Here is a 12,817-nt window from a genome sequence, read left to right as displayed (position 1 = left end):
TTTTGCTCAGGTGTTTTGCCCTGGCCAGGCAGGATGATCCAGCAGCCCACAGCGGGCTCTGCCTGCCTGGCCGGATCCTCACGCCTGAGCTTCACTGTGGTGGCTGCAGCACCCGGGACCTGCTCTTGTCCCCACTCAGCTAATGAGTGTTATTAATGACAATTGCGTCAGTCTGAGGTGGCCCTGACACCCACTGAGTGGCTGATGTAGGATGAGAGGTAGGGAGAGGGGTTTCCTGGGGGATCAGGGTGTCTGTCCTGGCTGGTACAGGCTCAGAGTGTGGGCACCACTGTCAGTTCACAGCTGCCATGGAGCTGCTGCTCCTGGCACTGCCAGGGACAGCACGTGTTCGACAGGCCCTGCTTTACCCCAAATTCAGCAGGATGATGTAAAGTGCCTTTCCCAGGACAGGAGAGGCAGAGACCCCTCAGACACAGCCCAGCTCCAGGGTGCTGCCACCCTCAGCACTCCTGCACTGGAGCACAGAGGAGGAAGAGCAGCTGGGAAGCTGCAGGCGAGGCAAGCAGCTCCTGCTTTCTCCTGGGCAGCTCTAGGAACCAGCCTCATCCTTGGGCAGCGTGCTGGGACAGGAGGCCGTGAGCGGGGTGGTGGCTGAGGGGGGTTTGCAGTCAGCCCCATGGAACCCCTGCTCACCCGTGCCCACAGGATTGGCACAGGAGACAGGGCAGTCGTGGCTGCTCTGCCTGCTGTCCCCTCCTTCGGCATTCAGGCACTCGTGGCACCGCTTCCCAATCAGGTAGGTGGCCTCGATGAGGTTCAGCACCACGCAGACACAGGTGGTGACCACCATGAAGAGGGTGAAGATGTTCTTCTCGGTGGGCCGGGAGATGAAGCAGTCCACCACGTTGGGGCAGGGCGGCAGCTCGCACTTCACCACCCGGGGCAGGGTGTAGTTCCTGTAGAGGCGGAAGAAGATGTAGAGGAAAACCAGGTCCACACTGGCCTTGAAGATGAGGCTGAGCAGGTACGTCCACCAGAGCCCGCCCCGCTTCTTGCCAGGGTTGGGATAGATGCGGCGATAATTGTCCCCTTGGGTCTCACGGAGCCTCTCCTCCTTGGCCTCCCTGTAGGCCACGTGCAGGAGGACCAGGAGGGACGGGCAGGTCACCAGGATGAGCTGCAGGGCCCAGAGGCGGATGTGGGAGACGGGGAAGAAGTGGTCAAAGCAGACGTTGGTGCAGCCCGGCTGCCGCGTGTTGCAGTCAAAGTCCTTGTGGTCATCGCTCCAGACCTTCTCAGCTGCCACCAGGTAAACCAGCAGGCGGAAGATGAAGACCAGGGAGAGCCAGATGCGGCCGAAGGCTGTGGAGTACACATTGACAGCACGGAGCAGCCCCTCAAACCAGCCCCAGTTCATGGCTCCCCAGTCCTCTTAGCCAGCCTGGGAAGAGAGGAAACACCGTGACACTGAAGTGTGGATGCCATGGGACACAGAGAGAGAAACAGCAAGAGAGAAACAACAGCAGCTTCTCACAGCGGCTTGTGAGAAGTTTTAAGGGGCTAGAAAGATGTGATAACTTGTTAACTATAAACAATTTGCAAGTAGTGTTTTTCTACTTTATTTTTCTTTTCCTCACAAAGACAGTGTGTAAGGAAGATGTTTCTGTTAGGTAGCCAATAGAATAAAATCTATCATACCACTCCATAAAACCGCGGGGTTCTTTTAAATAAAGCCTTCTTTGCCTTTTCTACAATCCTGCCTCTCACCTCGGCACAAGAGTGACACTGAAGCAGCAGCAGTTCCCCACTGGAGCCCCTGTGTGCCTCAGAGCACTGAGCCCTGCTCCTGGGGCCACCTCTGACCTGTGCTGGCACGCAGGGACACCACAGACAGCGCCGACCTGCTCCAGGTGACACCACTGATAACACCGACCTGCTCCAGGTGACACCACAGACAGCACCGACCTGCTCCAGGTGACACCACTGATAACACCGACCTGCTCCAGGTGACACGTCTCCTCCAAGCATTGTCCCCTACTCTGGGCACCTGACACCACTCAAGGTTTCTGCCACAGCATCCTCCAGCCACCTCCGGCGCTCATCGCCCATCCCGCCCCAGCTCCCGCCTCGTTGCCCAGGTATTTGTTATTAATTTCCCTTACGTTGCCAAGCCTGGCCCAGGCAGACAACAAATAGGAGCAGCCGGGGCGTGACTCACCGGGCTGCGCTGTCCTCTCCCACCGCTGGAATCTGCCCGGTGCCGCCGCTCCGTGTGCCCACGCCGTGCCCAGGGGGCACCGGGGAACCCCCGGCAGGGCATAGGCAGTGGCTGGGCTGGGTGGGCTGCACAGCCCCTGCAATGCCGAGAGGCTGCCGTGGGGCCGGGCATCCAAAAAAACCGATTTTCACCGACCCCAGGCACCTGCGTGGCCGATTTGAGCCCGGCTTGCATCGTGCCGGATAAACGCACACCCTGCAAAGACTCCCAGGGCTGCGTTTGGCGCTGGATCTCCTTAAACATTTTGCCTACCAGTGGAATAACAAGATTCCCCCTCGCTGAGGGGTGAACACACCCCACAGCTCAGCCAATGCACCCACCTGCAGGACTGGAGCGGCCACGGAGCTCCCCGTTCTCGTCCCTCCCTGGAGGAACGCGCACACCCCAAATTCCTCCTTCCCTGTGCACGCTGCCGTGCCCGTCTCCCTGGTGCCAGGCTGGGCAGAGGCACTTCCCCAGCGCCCTCCCCACCCTCTCGGGGCCGGGGGTCGCGGCAGAGGGGGTCCCCAGGCCGCTCACCTGCGGGTGTCCCTCGGCAGCGCTGCTGCAGCCTGCCCAGGGCAGGAGAGCATCGCCCGGCCCCAGAGACTGCACATGAGTCACCCCCGCGCTCCTGGGAGCGAGGAGGAGATTCCCGGGGGAAGGGATGAGGCTCCAGGCGGATCCCCACGTGTCCCGTGGAAGATTTCCAGCCAGATTTCCCGAGGCGAAGGGCGGCCCCGCACTCAGCGCTGCCGTGCCGGGAAGGGCCGAGCCGGCTGCTCCGCCGTGGGGAGGGGTGGGAGCTCAGGGCTGGCTGTCCTCAGCTTCTGCAGGGATGTCCAGCACTACCCGGGGTCCCTCCATGCCTTCCCTGCACCCATCTCCCCTCGCTCCAAAGTGGCCGAAGCCCTGGGAGAGCCCCCCCTCTCAGCAACACCACCCTTTATAATCCTTTTTGACTGAAACTTTGCACCATGGCAATAATTTAGCATTTATCCCTTGCCACCTTCTGTTTAGTGGGTGGCAGTTGATAATTTCACTGGCAATTAATTAAGCACTACCTGGGGTCCCTCCATGCCTTCCCTGCACCCATCTCCCCTCGCTCCAAAGTGGCCGAAGCCCTGGGAGAGCCCCCCCTTCTCAGCTGAACAGCACCCTTTATAATCCTTTTTGATTGAAACTTTGCACCATGGCAATAATTTAGCATTTATCCCTTGCCACCTTCTGTTTAGTGGGTGGCAGTTGATAATTTCACTGGCAATTAATTAAGCACTGCCTGGGGTCCCTCCATGCCTTCCCTGCACCCATCTCCCCTTTGCTCCAAAGTGGCTGAAGCCCTGGGAGAGCCCCCCCTCTCAGCAACACCACCCTTTATAATCCTTTTTGATTGAAACTTTGCACCATGGCAATAATTTAGCATTTATCCCTTGCCACCCTCTATTAAATGGGTGGTAGTTGATAATTTCACTGGCAATTAATTAACTGCTTACCTGTGCACCCCTCACCTGCAAGCTGGCACAAGTTTCTTCCCCATCCACCCCTCCTTGATACCAGAATCTGAACCCCCAGCTCAGAGAACCCCTCTGGGAGGTCTGGCCCCCATCTCGCAGCTGTGGGGTGCAGGGATGGGGGTCAGAGGGGAGGGGAGTCCAAGGAGGTGTGGGGTGCAGGAGTTCAGGTAGAGCTGGAGTCATTTGAGGAACAAACACACATTTCATTTGCAATTCTGCTGGGGTTTAAAAAAAAAATGTAGAGAAACAAATCTAAACAGCTGTAAAGTAAATTACCAGTGTTTGCGGATGGCTCCAGGGAAGAGTTCTGCAGTTTGAAATCAAACAAGCCCATTTTTATTTTTTTTTTATTTTTTTTTAACGTGCCTGTGTAGTGGCTGTGCTGGGAAGGGGGGTCCCAGGGGCTGCGTCCCCCACACAGGCAGGGAGGACCCAGAGCAGCACCCACCCAGCAGCACCCAGTGGTGGGTGGGGGGATGTTCTGCCCCAGGTACCCCTAATTTTGTGGGTGTCAGAAGTGGCTCTTTGTGTCTTTCTGGGTTAAAATCCCCTCTTTAGGGGACTGCCAGGTGTGATGGGTGGTTTCTGCTTTGGGTAGAGCCCCTCCATCCCTCCACAGGTGAGTCCCCAGTGCAGGGGACACAAAGGTGTATTAATGGCAGCACTTTATCTTCCAGGAACAAGCCCCATTAGTACATTTTCACTACAACATGAAATATTAATAACACTTTGCATTTATATAGCGTCATTCATCCCGCAGTCACCAGCCAAGCGGCTGACATGAATCAAACACTGCAGCCAGCTCTGGAGGAGACAGGTAAATGGGATTAGACCCATTTTCCTGCTGCACACACTGAGGCCCAGGGTTTTCTGCAGGTCACCGGTGCCACTGAGGGTGTTTTGGAGACAAAAACCCGACCACACTGCTCCGACCGGGCCTTCCTCCTCCTCCAGCTGCTGCAACAGGAATTTGCTGTTCCTGGTGCTGTGCTGACAGTGCACGGAGGGGAGTTAGGAAACCTGTCAGCCCACTGAGAGGCAGGCCCTGACACAACCCCCGGGCTCCGGCAGCATGAAAGAGCAAGCAGAGAACCAGTGGGGAAAGAAAGGGCTCTTTTCATCTTATTAAAGAGCCTTGCACTAAAAGCCTCCTCCAGCTCGCAGCACAGGGAGATTGCGAAGGCTTTTACACACCAGCTGAGCAGGACTGGCTCCTGCAGCCGGAGATGCTGCATGCAGATGCTGGTTAGCAGGGCGGAATCCCGCGACTGGTGATGGATAAGGACAGATAAACAAGTCCTGGGCAAAGTTCTGGAGAGGTGCTGAGCGGCAGGGAAGGGGTGTGGGCACAGCCCCTCCGCCCACCGCCCCCAGGACCGTTGTTATTCCACGAAGAAGGCACCTTGTTTGCAGATAATTAAAAACCCCCAAACAGATTAGTGAAAATTAAACACCCAGAGCAGGCTGGATGTTGGCTCAGCCGTGGGGGAGTCTGTGAGCATCGCTGGCTGCTGCTTCCAACCCTGCCTCAGCCCCGGGACCCCCTTTCCTCAGCCCCGTGGCTCCCCAGATGCGTTCCCCATCCCACAGGAAGTTCTTCCTCGGAAAATCTGTGTTCGAGGAGTGTCTGGATGGGAGCAGGCAAGCCCTCCCTGGTCGTGGCCGTCTGACACGGCCAGCACCCATTAATCTTACATTTCAATGTGAGGCTGCAGGGAGTAACCTCATTTCTAGGGAGACCTTAATTAATCACCGATTCAAACTGCCTCGATGAGGTGGTTTGCAGCCTTGGAGATAAATTGACACGGTCAGCAGTGGCTGAGGATGAGGATGGGGTTAGCAGGGACCTAAATCATGGCAGGTGATGGTGGTGAGCAGAGCAGGGGACAGTGAGAGCAGGGGACAGGGCACATCTGTCCTGTGAAACCTTCCTCTGCACTGGCAGGCTGATGAATGGGAGATGGGAGATGCTGCTGTGGCTCTCTGCCCCTGAAAAGGCAGAGATGAGAATGTTCTCAGCCTGTGCAGCCCATGGCCCTGTGAGGATGGCAAGGGAAAGATGTGGAGGACAAATTCCAAAGCAGGAGGAGACCATGGGCAATCACACAGCCCCAAATCCCAGGCAGGGAGAGGCTGGGGGCTTGATGTCCTCACGGCAGGAGCAGAATGTCACGGACAGACCCATCACTGCCTGTTTTGGGTTGTTTGGCCAAATAATCACCGCGCAAAGGACATCGCCGCCCTTGCCACTGACCTTGGCAGCCTCCAAATGGGCGGCTCGCAGGTCAAAGTCTTTATATCCCATCACCATTCTCCTGAGTCACGCCTGTCTCCTGGCAAGTTACATTCTTTTCAGATGGCAGCTAAACGGGAAAGAGGTCGCGCTCCCAATACGGCGACAATGGGACATGACAGCACTTTTCTGAGTGATTAAGCCTCAGGTGATGGCGGGGCTACAAGACAAGTGGCTGAAGGCTGAAAGACTTTAATCACCTCGGACACGGCGCTGCATCCTCGCACTCCATCCTGCCAGGGTGGGTTTTTAGTGCGAAACAGGAGCGATAATAAAAATAATCCAGTGCAGCCTGCGCACCCATCCGTTAGTTATCCGTGCTGCTGTTAATAACCAGCCCGGGCAGCCTGTTGGCCCTCAAAGATCCTCCCGCAATAAATCAGCGCTGATGCCTTAAAATAACTGTCCGGGGCTGCCGGAGCTGACACTAGATGGCATTGGGAGAACGCTCAGCCGCCTTCCCCGGAACAGTCTGGCAAAACAGAGCAGAAAACTCAGGATGACGGAGCAGAAAATGTCTCAGCTGGGGAGAGGCCACCAGCTCACCTCCATCCTCACATGCACCAGTTCATCTCCATCCTGAACCCACCAGTTCATCTCAATCCTCATGTCCACCAGCTTAACTCCATTCTGAACCCACCAGTTCATTCCCATCTTTACATCCACTAGTTCAACTCCATCCTGAACCCACCAACTCATCTCCATCCTGAACCCACCAGTTCATCTCCATCCTCACATCCACCAGTACAACTCCATCTTCACAATCCTCACTTCACCTCCATCCTGAGCCCACCAGTTCATCTCCATCCTCATGTCCACCAGTTCACCTCCATCCTTACATCCACCAGTTCACCTCCATCCTTACATCCACCAGTTCATCTCCATCCTTACATCCACCAGTTCATCTCCATCCTTACATCCACCAGTTCACCTCCATCCTGAGCCCACCAGTTCATCTCCATCCTGAACCCACCAGTTCATCTCCATCCTGGACCCACCTCATCTCCATCCTCCCATTCCCCAGTTCACCTCCAGCATCTCACCTGCACTGAGATCATGGTGGTGGGGCAGAGCTCAGGGTGTTTCACCTCTTCTCTGAGCTAGTAAAATAGGTTGTCCCCAAATTATTTTTTCCCAATGAGAAGCTGCACTTGTGGCTCCCCAGAGCCCAATGCCCGCACTGGCACCAGCACAGCCCTTTGGGACTCGTGGTGGCCTCCCCTGGCAGGTGTAGGAGCACCTGGGCACCTGCAGAGGGGATGGTGATGAGGAATGGGGCTTTAAAGTGAGTCCCAGACCCCAAACGATGCTGCTGCCCCAGCCTCCCAGCAGCTCCCTCCACATGGAAAGGTTTTCCTGCTGCAGCCTGGGCTGGTGCCTGCCCTGCCCTGATCAATCTCTCCCTGGAGATCTGTTTGTCTGTCCGTCCATCCACCCCTCAGTCTCTCATGCCTGGGTGCATCCCTGTCCCCAGGGCTGGTGCAGACAGGTCCCTCCAGGGAAAATCCCGGGATATTCTCAGTGGAGCAGCACAGCTCACTCACCCTCCCAGCCCTGCAGCTCGGCTTGGAGCCAGAACCCGTTTGCAGGCGCCAGCAGCAGTCTGGCCTTCCCCCCATCACTCCAGGCTCCTTCTACCTGTCAGAGCCAGTCTCTCCTTCCCCCAAATCACCTCCTGCACCCCACTGAGCCGAGCTGACTTTGTCTCTTAATGCTGCATTGTGCCGGCAGCCCGAGAGCCACAATAGAGCTCCTGATTGCAGCTCCCTCCCTCCCTCCCAGCCCCAGCCCCACTGGCAGCGCATGGCACACGGCTCTGCCACAGCCCACCCTCCCCTGCCCTCCCAGGAGCACCCCAAAAGCCTCCATCCTCCAGAAAACTCCACACATTTGGATTTTATGTCGCTGTTGTTGGGGTGGTGCTACAGGTTTTGGGGTGTGCACTGGTTTATCCCCATGTTGTAGGGCTGGGGTTCTCCTCCCCCGTTCTCCTTGCAGGGTAAAACATAACAATGCCAAGACTCAAATCCTCTCCCAGGCACCTGAGCTGGAGAGCTCCACTTTTCTTGGGATCAGGCAACCTGACGTGACAGGATTCTTCCAAAGGCTCAAAACTTGCTCTCACTGTCAGGACAATACCACATTAAGAACAACCCCTCTCCCCTCTCAGCTGGCTTGCACCTCTCCTGGAAACTCTGGGCAGCAGAACTAAACTCTGAAAAGGGCCCAGACTTGGCTTGAAGCAAGAGATTTCACATCATCATGTCTTAAAATGTCAGCACTTTAATTAGCTCCATCTGAAGCTGGAGTGGGTTTGTAACCCCTCCTGCTTTCAGTTCAGGTTGAGAAATTTGCTCAGGCTGACCTTTTCCCTCCCAGACCCAAAAAAATCCCCAATCCATATTGGCATTTCCTAAAAATAGGACAAAATAGCCCCCCAAAAATACCAGCCAGCTGTAGGGATGATGTTGTGCAGCATCATGCCAATGCAGGGAAAGGGACTTCAGCTGTGAGATGCCTGCCCTGGCAGAGCTGAGGGGATGTTCCCAGGTTCTTGTGTCAGGTTTTTCCCCTCTTATCTCCTTCAGACACTGCTGCTGGGCCCCCTTCTTCCAAAGGGATCCACAGTTAGATCAAGGTGTCCCCTGCTCAGTGTTTTCTACAGCATCATTTAAATCTCCATCTCACTCACCCTTTTAATTTCATTTCTTGTACCTGTACGGCTGCTGGAGCCATAACTTACACTCCAGGATAATTTCTTGCTCTAACGGATACAGTGAACTTCTTCACTATCTGCTGACCAGCTGGGAATGCTTCTCCAGGTGGGATCCACTGGGTAATGACTCCATTTCAGCTGCTGGAGATGGAGGCTCCAGCCCACTTATCCTCTGTGTGCGTGTGATAAATTAATAAAAGCAAAGCCAGAGGAAACACCTGAAAAAACACAGGGAAGTGGGAGGTGACAGTGCCCCACCACAGCTGCTGGGCCGGGAATGGCCATGCTGAGGTGTCACAACGCCTCCAAGGGCTCTGCCCTTCACACCAGGCTGTCCCCAGCACGAGAGCAGAAGCCACCAAAAGCCAGTGGCCACTGTCAGGAGGGTCACAGGCGTGTCCACCATAGCGATGGCTGGAGAGATGTGGAGTTGTGGAGGGCTCAGGGATTCTTGGGTTGCTGTTGTTAATTGCTGTGCAGGATGTCTCTGCTTCAGCCCATGTGGCTGAAGAACGAGTCTGGACTCTTCACTTTTCGGCCTTGAGGTTGTTTATTAATTCTTATCTATAAAATTTTCTTTCTGCCCAGCCGAGGTCTGCTCAGCAGGGCAGCCACAGGCACTCTGACCGCCCCAAGGGTGGTGTTGTCCTTTTATACTACAAACCACATATAACATATTTACACTTAATTCCCAATACCTATCACCTGTGTTAGACAGTGCACTTCTACTCTAAACCAATCCCAAAGTGCCAACATCACTGCAGAAAATGGAGAACAAGAAGAAGAAGGAGAAAGGCTGGACACGCCCAGGTCCCTCCATCTTGTCCCCATAACCCCCATACCAAAAATCCTAAAATCTACATTTTCACCCTGTGATCATTTTATTATTACACCATTCAAACCTGTGTGGCTTTCAGGTCCTCATACAAAGCTGGTAACTTGCTTCAACAGTCAAAATCAGATCCCCAGGTGTTCTGGGCTGTGTGCCAGGGTCTCTGAGCCCCCTGGAGGGGTCCTTGGTAACTCCGGACACCCAGAGGGATGCACTGAGTTCCGACAAGGGATGTTGGGTTTGAGTCTGGCTCATGGAGCAGTTCCTGGGGCATGGGCTGGTGCTGTCCCTGTGCCCTCCTGGCGTGGATTGCTCTGCTGATCCCCTCTGCAGAGCGAGGCAGAGCTCCAAACGCCTTCCTCAGAGCCTGATCATTCCTCAGCGCGTCAGAGGAAGAAGAGAGGCATCAAAAGCAAGCTGGCTTTTGCTCGTTGCTCATTGCTCATTGCCTCCCCGCTCGTTGCCACCCAGCCTGGAGCCCCGGCCCTGCGGCACTCGGCCTTTGGTGGAGCGTGACTCTCCTCTGCCACGCAATTATGGCTGGGAAAGGAAGGGCCAGATCGCCCCGGGAGGGGGAACAACGAGAGCCTTTCATCCACACCCCGCCTGCCGCTCGCTATTCTTATCCCTCCTGATCAAGGGAAGCGTTTCCTCCTCCTGCCATTGAAGCCGTGACGTGGCTGGGGCAGCGCCGGGCTGGGATGGGCTTTCCCCAGCCCCACGCTGCAGGGCATGACCCTGCCAGGATGGGTTTTGAGCGTTGATGGGTTTTGATGGGTTTTTTGCATTGATGTGGAGATGCAGGTGCAGCTCCGGCGCTGCCGCCCGCCGGGGAAGGTCAGCCTTGGTTCGCGCTTGATGTGGGAAACGCCGGAGCTCCAACCAAGGGATGGCTCCTGTGCCTGTAGGAGGAGGAGGAGAGGAGCTCTGGGAGGGAAATGTGGTCATTGGGATTTAAAAATTCCCTTGTGCTTTCATCAGGGAGGCTCGGGCTCTCGTTTTCTGCTTGGGTGGCTTTGCCCCCAGCTCTTGTCCTGGTGAGGAAAGGAAGATCCCGTGAGTTACCCCTCGAGGTTGTGTCCCACTGCCCTGCAAATGGAAGGTGCCATTAGCACCAGCCATGGTGCCTTGGTGGTGAGGAGAAACCTCCCCAAGAGCCTGTGTCCATCCCACCCCCTGATGGCCAGGCCAGGTGGTGGATGGTGTAATACAAACACAGCCAGTGCCTGAAGGAGGCCACTGTGCCCATCTCTGATAAGTGATCCCAAATCAGCAGAGCTATCCCAGGGTCCAGGAGACCCCACACTGCCCTGGGGATGCTCACAGCTCACATCTGCTACAGGAACACTTCCCTCCTGCAGCACACGGGCGTTGCTGACACTTCCAGGCTGTCTTTGCCACTCTTTGGTTCTTACAAACTGCTCCAAGGTTTCTGGAGATGCTGGAAGAGGAGCACTCCAAAAGGCAGCTCCTCCTACCCTCAGGAGCAGACCCAAGCCAGGACTGCAGCCCCCAAAAAACCCCAGGCTGGGCTGGAGGGACCCCACTGAACCTGACCTGCTCCACCACCATGTCAGGCTCACAGCTCCTCTCCAGCCTGTCTGGAAACTGAGGCTTCTGAGCTCCTTCTCTGTGCCACTAGAGCTGCAGGACATCAGCTTCACCACCTTGAAGGACCAGGAGCTCTTCCCAGATGTCCGGGATCCCGCAGAGAAATAAAATCCAGTAAAAATTCACTCTTCAGTTTGTTCCCCGGGAACTCTTCACCACCAACCCCAGGATGAGCACTCCTGCTCATGGATGAAGCCTCATGGATGAAGCCTCGTGTTTCAGGAGCCAGGGCTGCTCTCTCCCAAGCTCCAGGGTCACAGATTTCAGGATTTTTGGCTTGTGGCACTGGGGGTGTCCCAGAATCCTGGGGAGATGCTGAGGTGGAACAGCCCCATGGAGAGGAAAGCAGCTCCCCACACCTCCTTGCACTGGCCTCCTTGCTGCTGGTCCATGTCTGACTGCAATCAATGTAACCTTTTAAAATTAATCTACTTTCTCTCCTCTTTTGCACACAAATACAGTTGCTGAAATTCCTCCATTTCCATGACATTTGGGAAAAAATTTGTGTCTCAGCGGAACGCTTTCTTTACACTATAGATGTCATTACTTTAAAGGGGAAATTAAAGTAAAGGTGGTGTGTATTTTTTATTTTATTTTTTTTTGCCTGTGATATTGGAAAATAAAGGTTCTTCCTCCCTCTAAGTTCAAGCAGCTGCCAAGTGGAACGAGCAGAGCAGCCAGGACAGCCGGGGTCTGCTCCCAGTGCTCCCAGTCATCCTGCTCTGAAACCGGGGGAAAATCCCTGCTACAAGTTCATGGCCAAAGGTCAGTGACCAGAGATGCAGGGCAGCAGCCCCAGCACGAGCACAGGGAGCTGCTGCCTTCTGCTCTGGCTCCTGATTTCTCCACACAGGAGGGAAATTGGGAGTGGAGGCCCCAGTCACCCACCCGGGAGCAGGGGGAGGCAGCAGCTCCTGGCTGAGGGGCTGGGCAGGAAAGGCTGAGAGCCCCAATTTACACATCACTCTGCTTTTGGACCTAAAACACAAAATGCAGGCCTTCTCAGCTGTGCTCCAAAAGCAAAGCTCAGGTCACTCCCAGCTCTGGAAGGCGAGGAGGGGACGAGGAGCTGTGGCCTGTGTGTCACAGGAGCAGAGCTGGACTGGGATGCAAAGGGACATGTGTCAGCTTGTTCCCATGGGCATGGCTGTAAAACAAATCTGAGTGCAGGAGGGAGGAGCATCTTCATCCATGGAAAGGGTGGGAGATGCTTCCTCCTTTGGAGATAAACATGAACTCCCATGGAGGTGGACCTGTTGTGCTCCAGGACAGCAGCCAGACCTCCAGCTGCCTCTAGGAGAGAAGAAAAAGGGTTTAAACAGCGAATTCAGGCTCTGTGGGTGTCCCCACTGCTCCCCCTCTACCCAGAAATGCCCTCACTGTGCTGTGTCCCTGCCCAGAGCAGCCCTACAGAACCACCAGGGACTCTGCCATCCCTGGGAACACCTTTCTGTTTGTGTTTCTGGGCATCTGAGGATGCAGGTCCTGAGCATCTTTGTGTGCACATTCCCTGTGTTTCTGGGCATCTGAGGATGCAGGTCCTGAGCATCTTTGTGTGCACATTCCCTGTGTTTCTGGGCATCTGAGGATGCAGGTCCTGAGCATCTTTGTGTGCACATTCCCTGTGTTTCTG

The 12,817-nt window shown here is 55.4% G+C and overlaps 1 protein-coding gene across 1 annotated transcript; it reads right to left on the bottom strand.

Moving 5' to 3' along the window:
* Positions 1 to 550: 550 nt before the first annotated feature.
* LOC136565972 (gap junction beta-5 protein-like) lies at positions 551 to 7,608 on the bottom strand. The gene is made up of 2 exons (XM_066564894.1): positions 7,570 to 7,608; positions 551 to 1,402 (listed from the first exon to the last, which is right to left on the bottom strand). The coding sequence occupies exon 2, from the start codon at positions 1,376 to 1,378 to the stop codon at positions 551 to 553; it is 828 nt and encodes a 275-aa protein (XP_066420991.1). The 5' UTR covers positions 1,379 to 1,402; positions 7,570 to 7,608.
* Positions 7,609 to 12,817: the final 5,209 nt, after the last annotated feature.

The sequence above is a fragment of the Molothrus aeneus genome, chromosome 23 (genome assembly GCF_037042795.1).
Source record: "Molothrus aeneus isolate 106 chromosome 23, BPBGC_Maene_1.0, whole genome shotgun sequence".
NCBI classification, from domain to species: Eukaryota; Metazoa; Chordata; class Aves; order Passeriformes; family Icteridae; genus Molothrus; species Molothrus aeneus.
The sequence above is the reverse complement of the archived record's forward strand: the minus strand, read 5'-3'. Positions and strand labels throughout refer to the sequence as shown.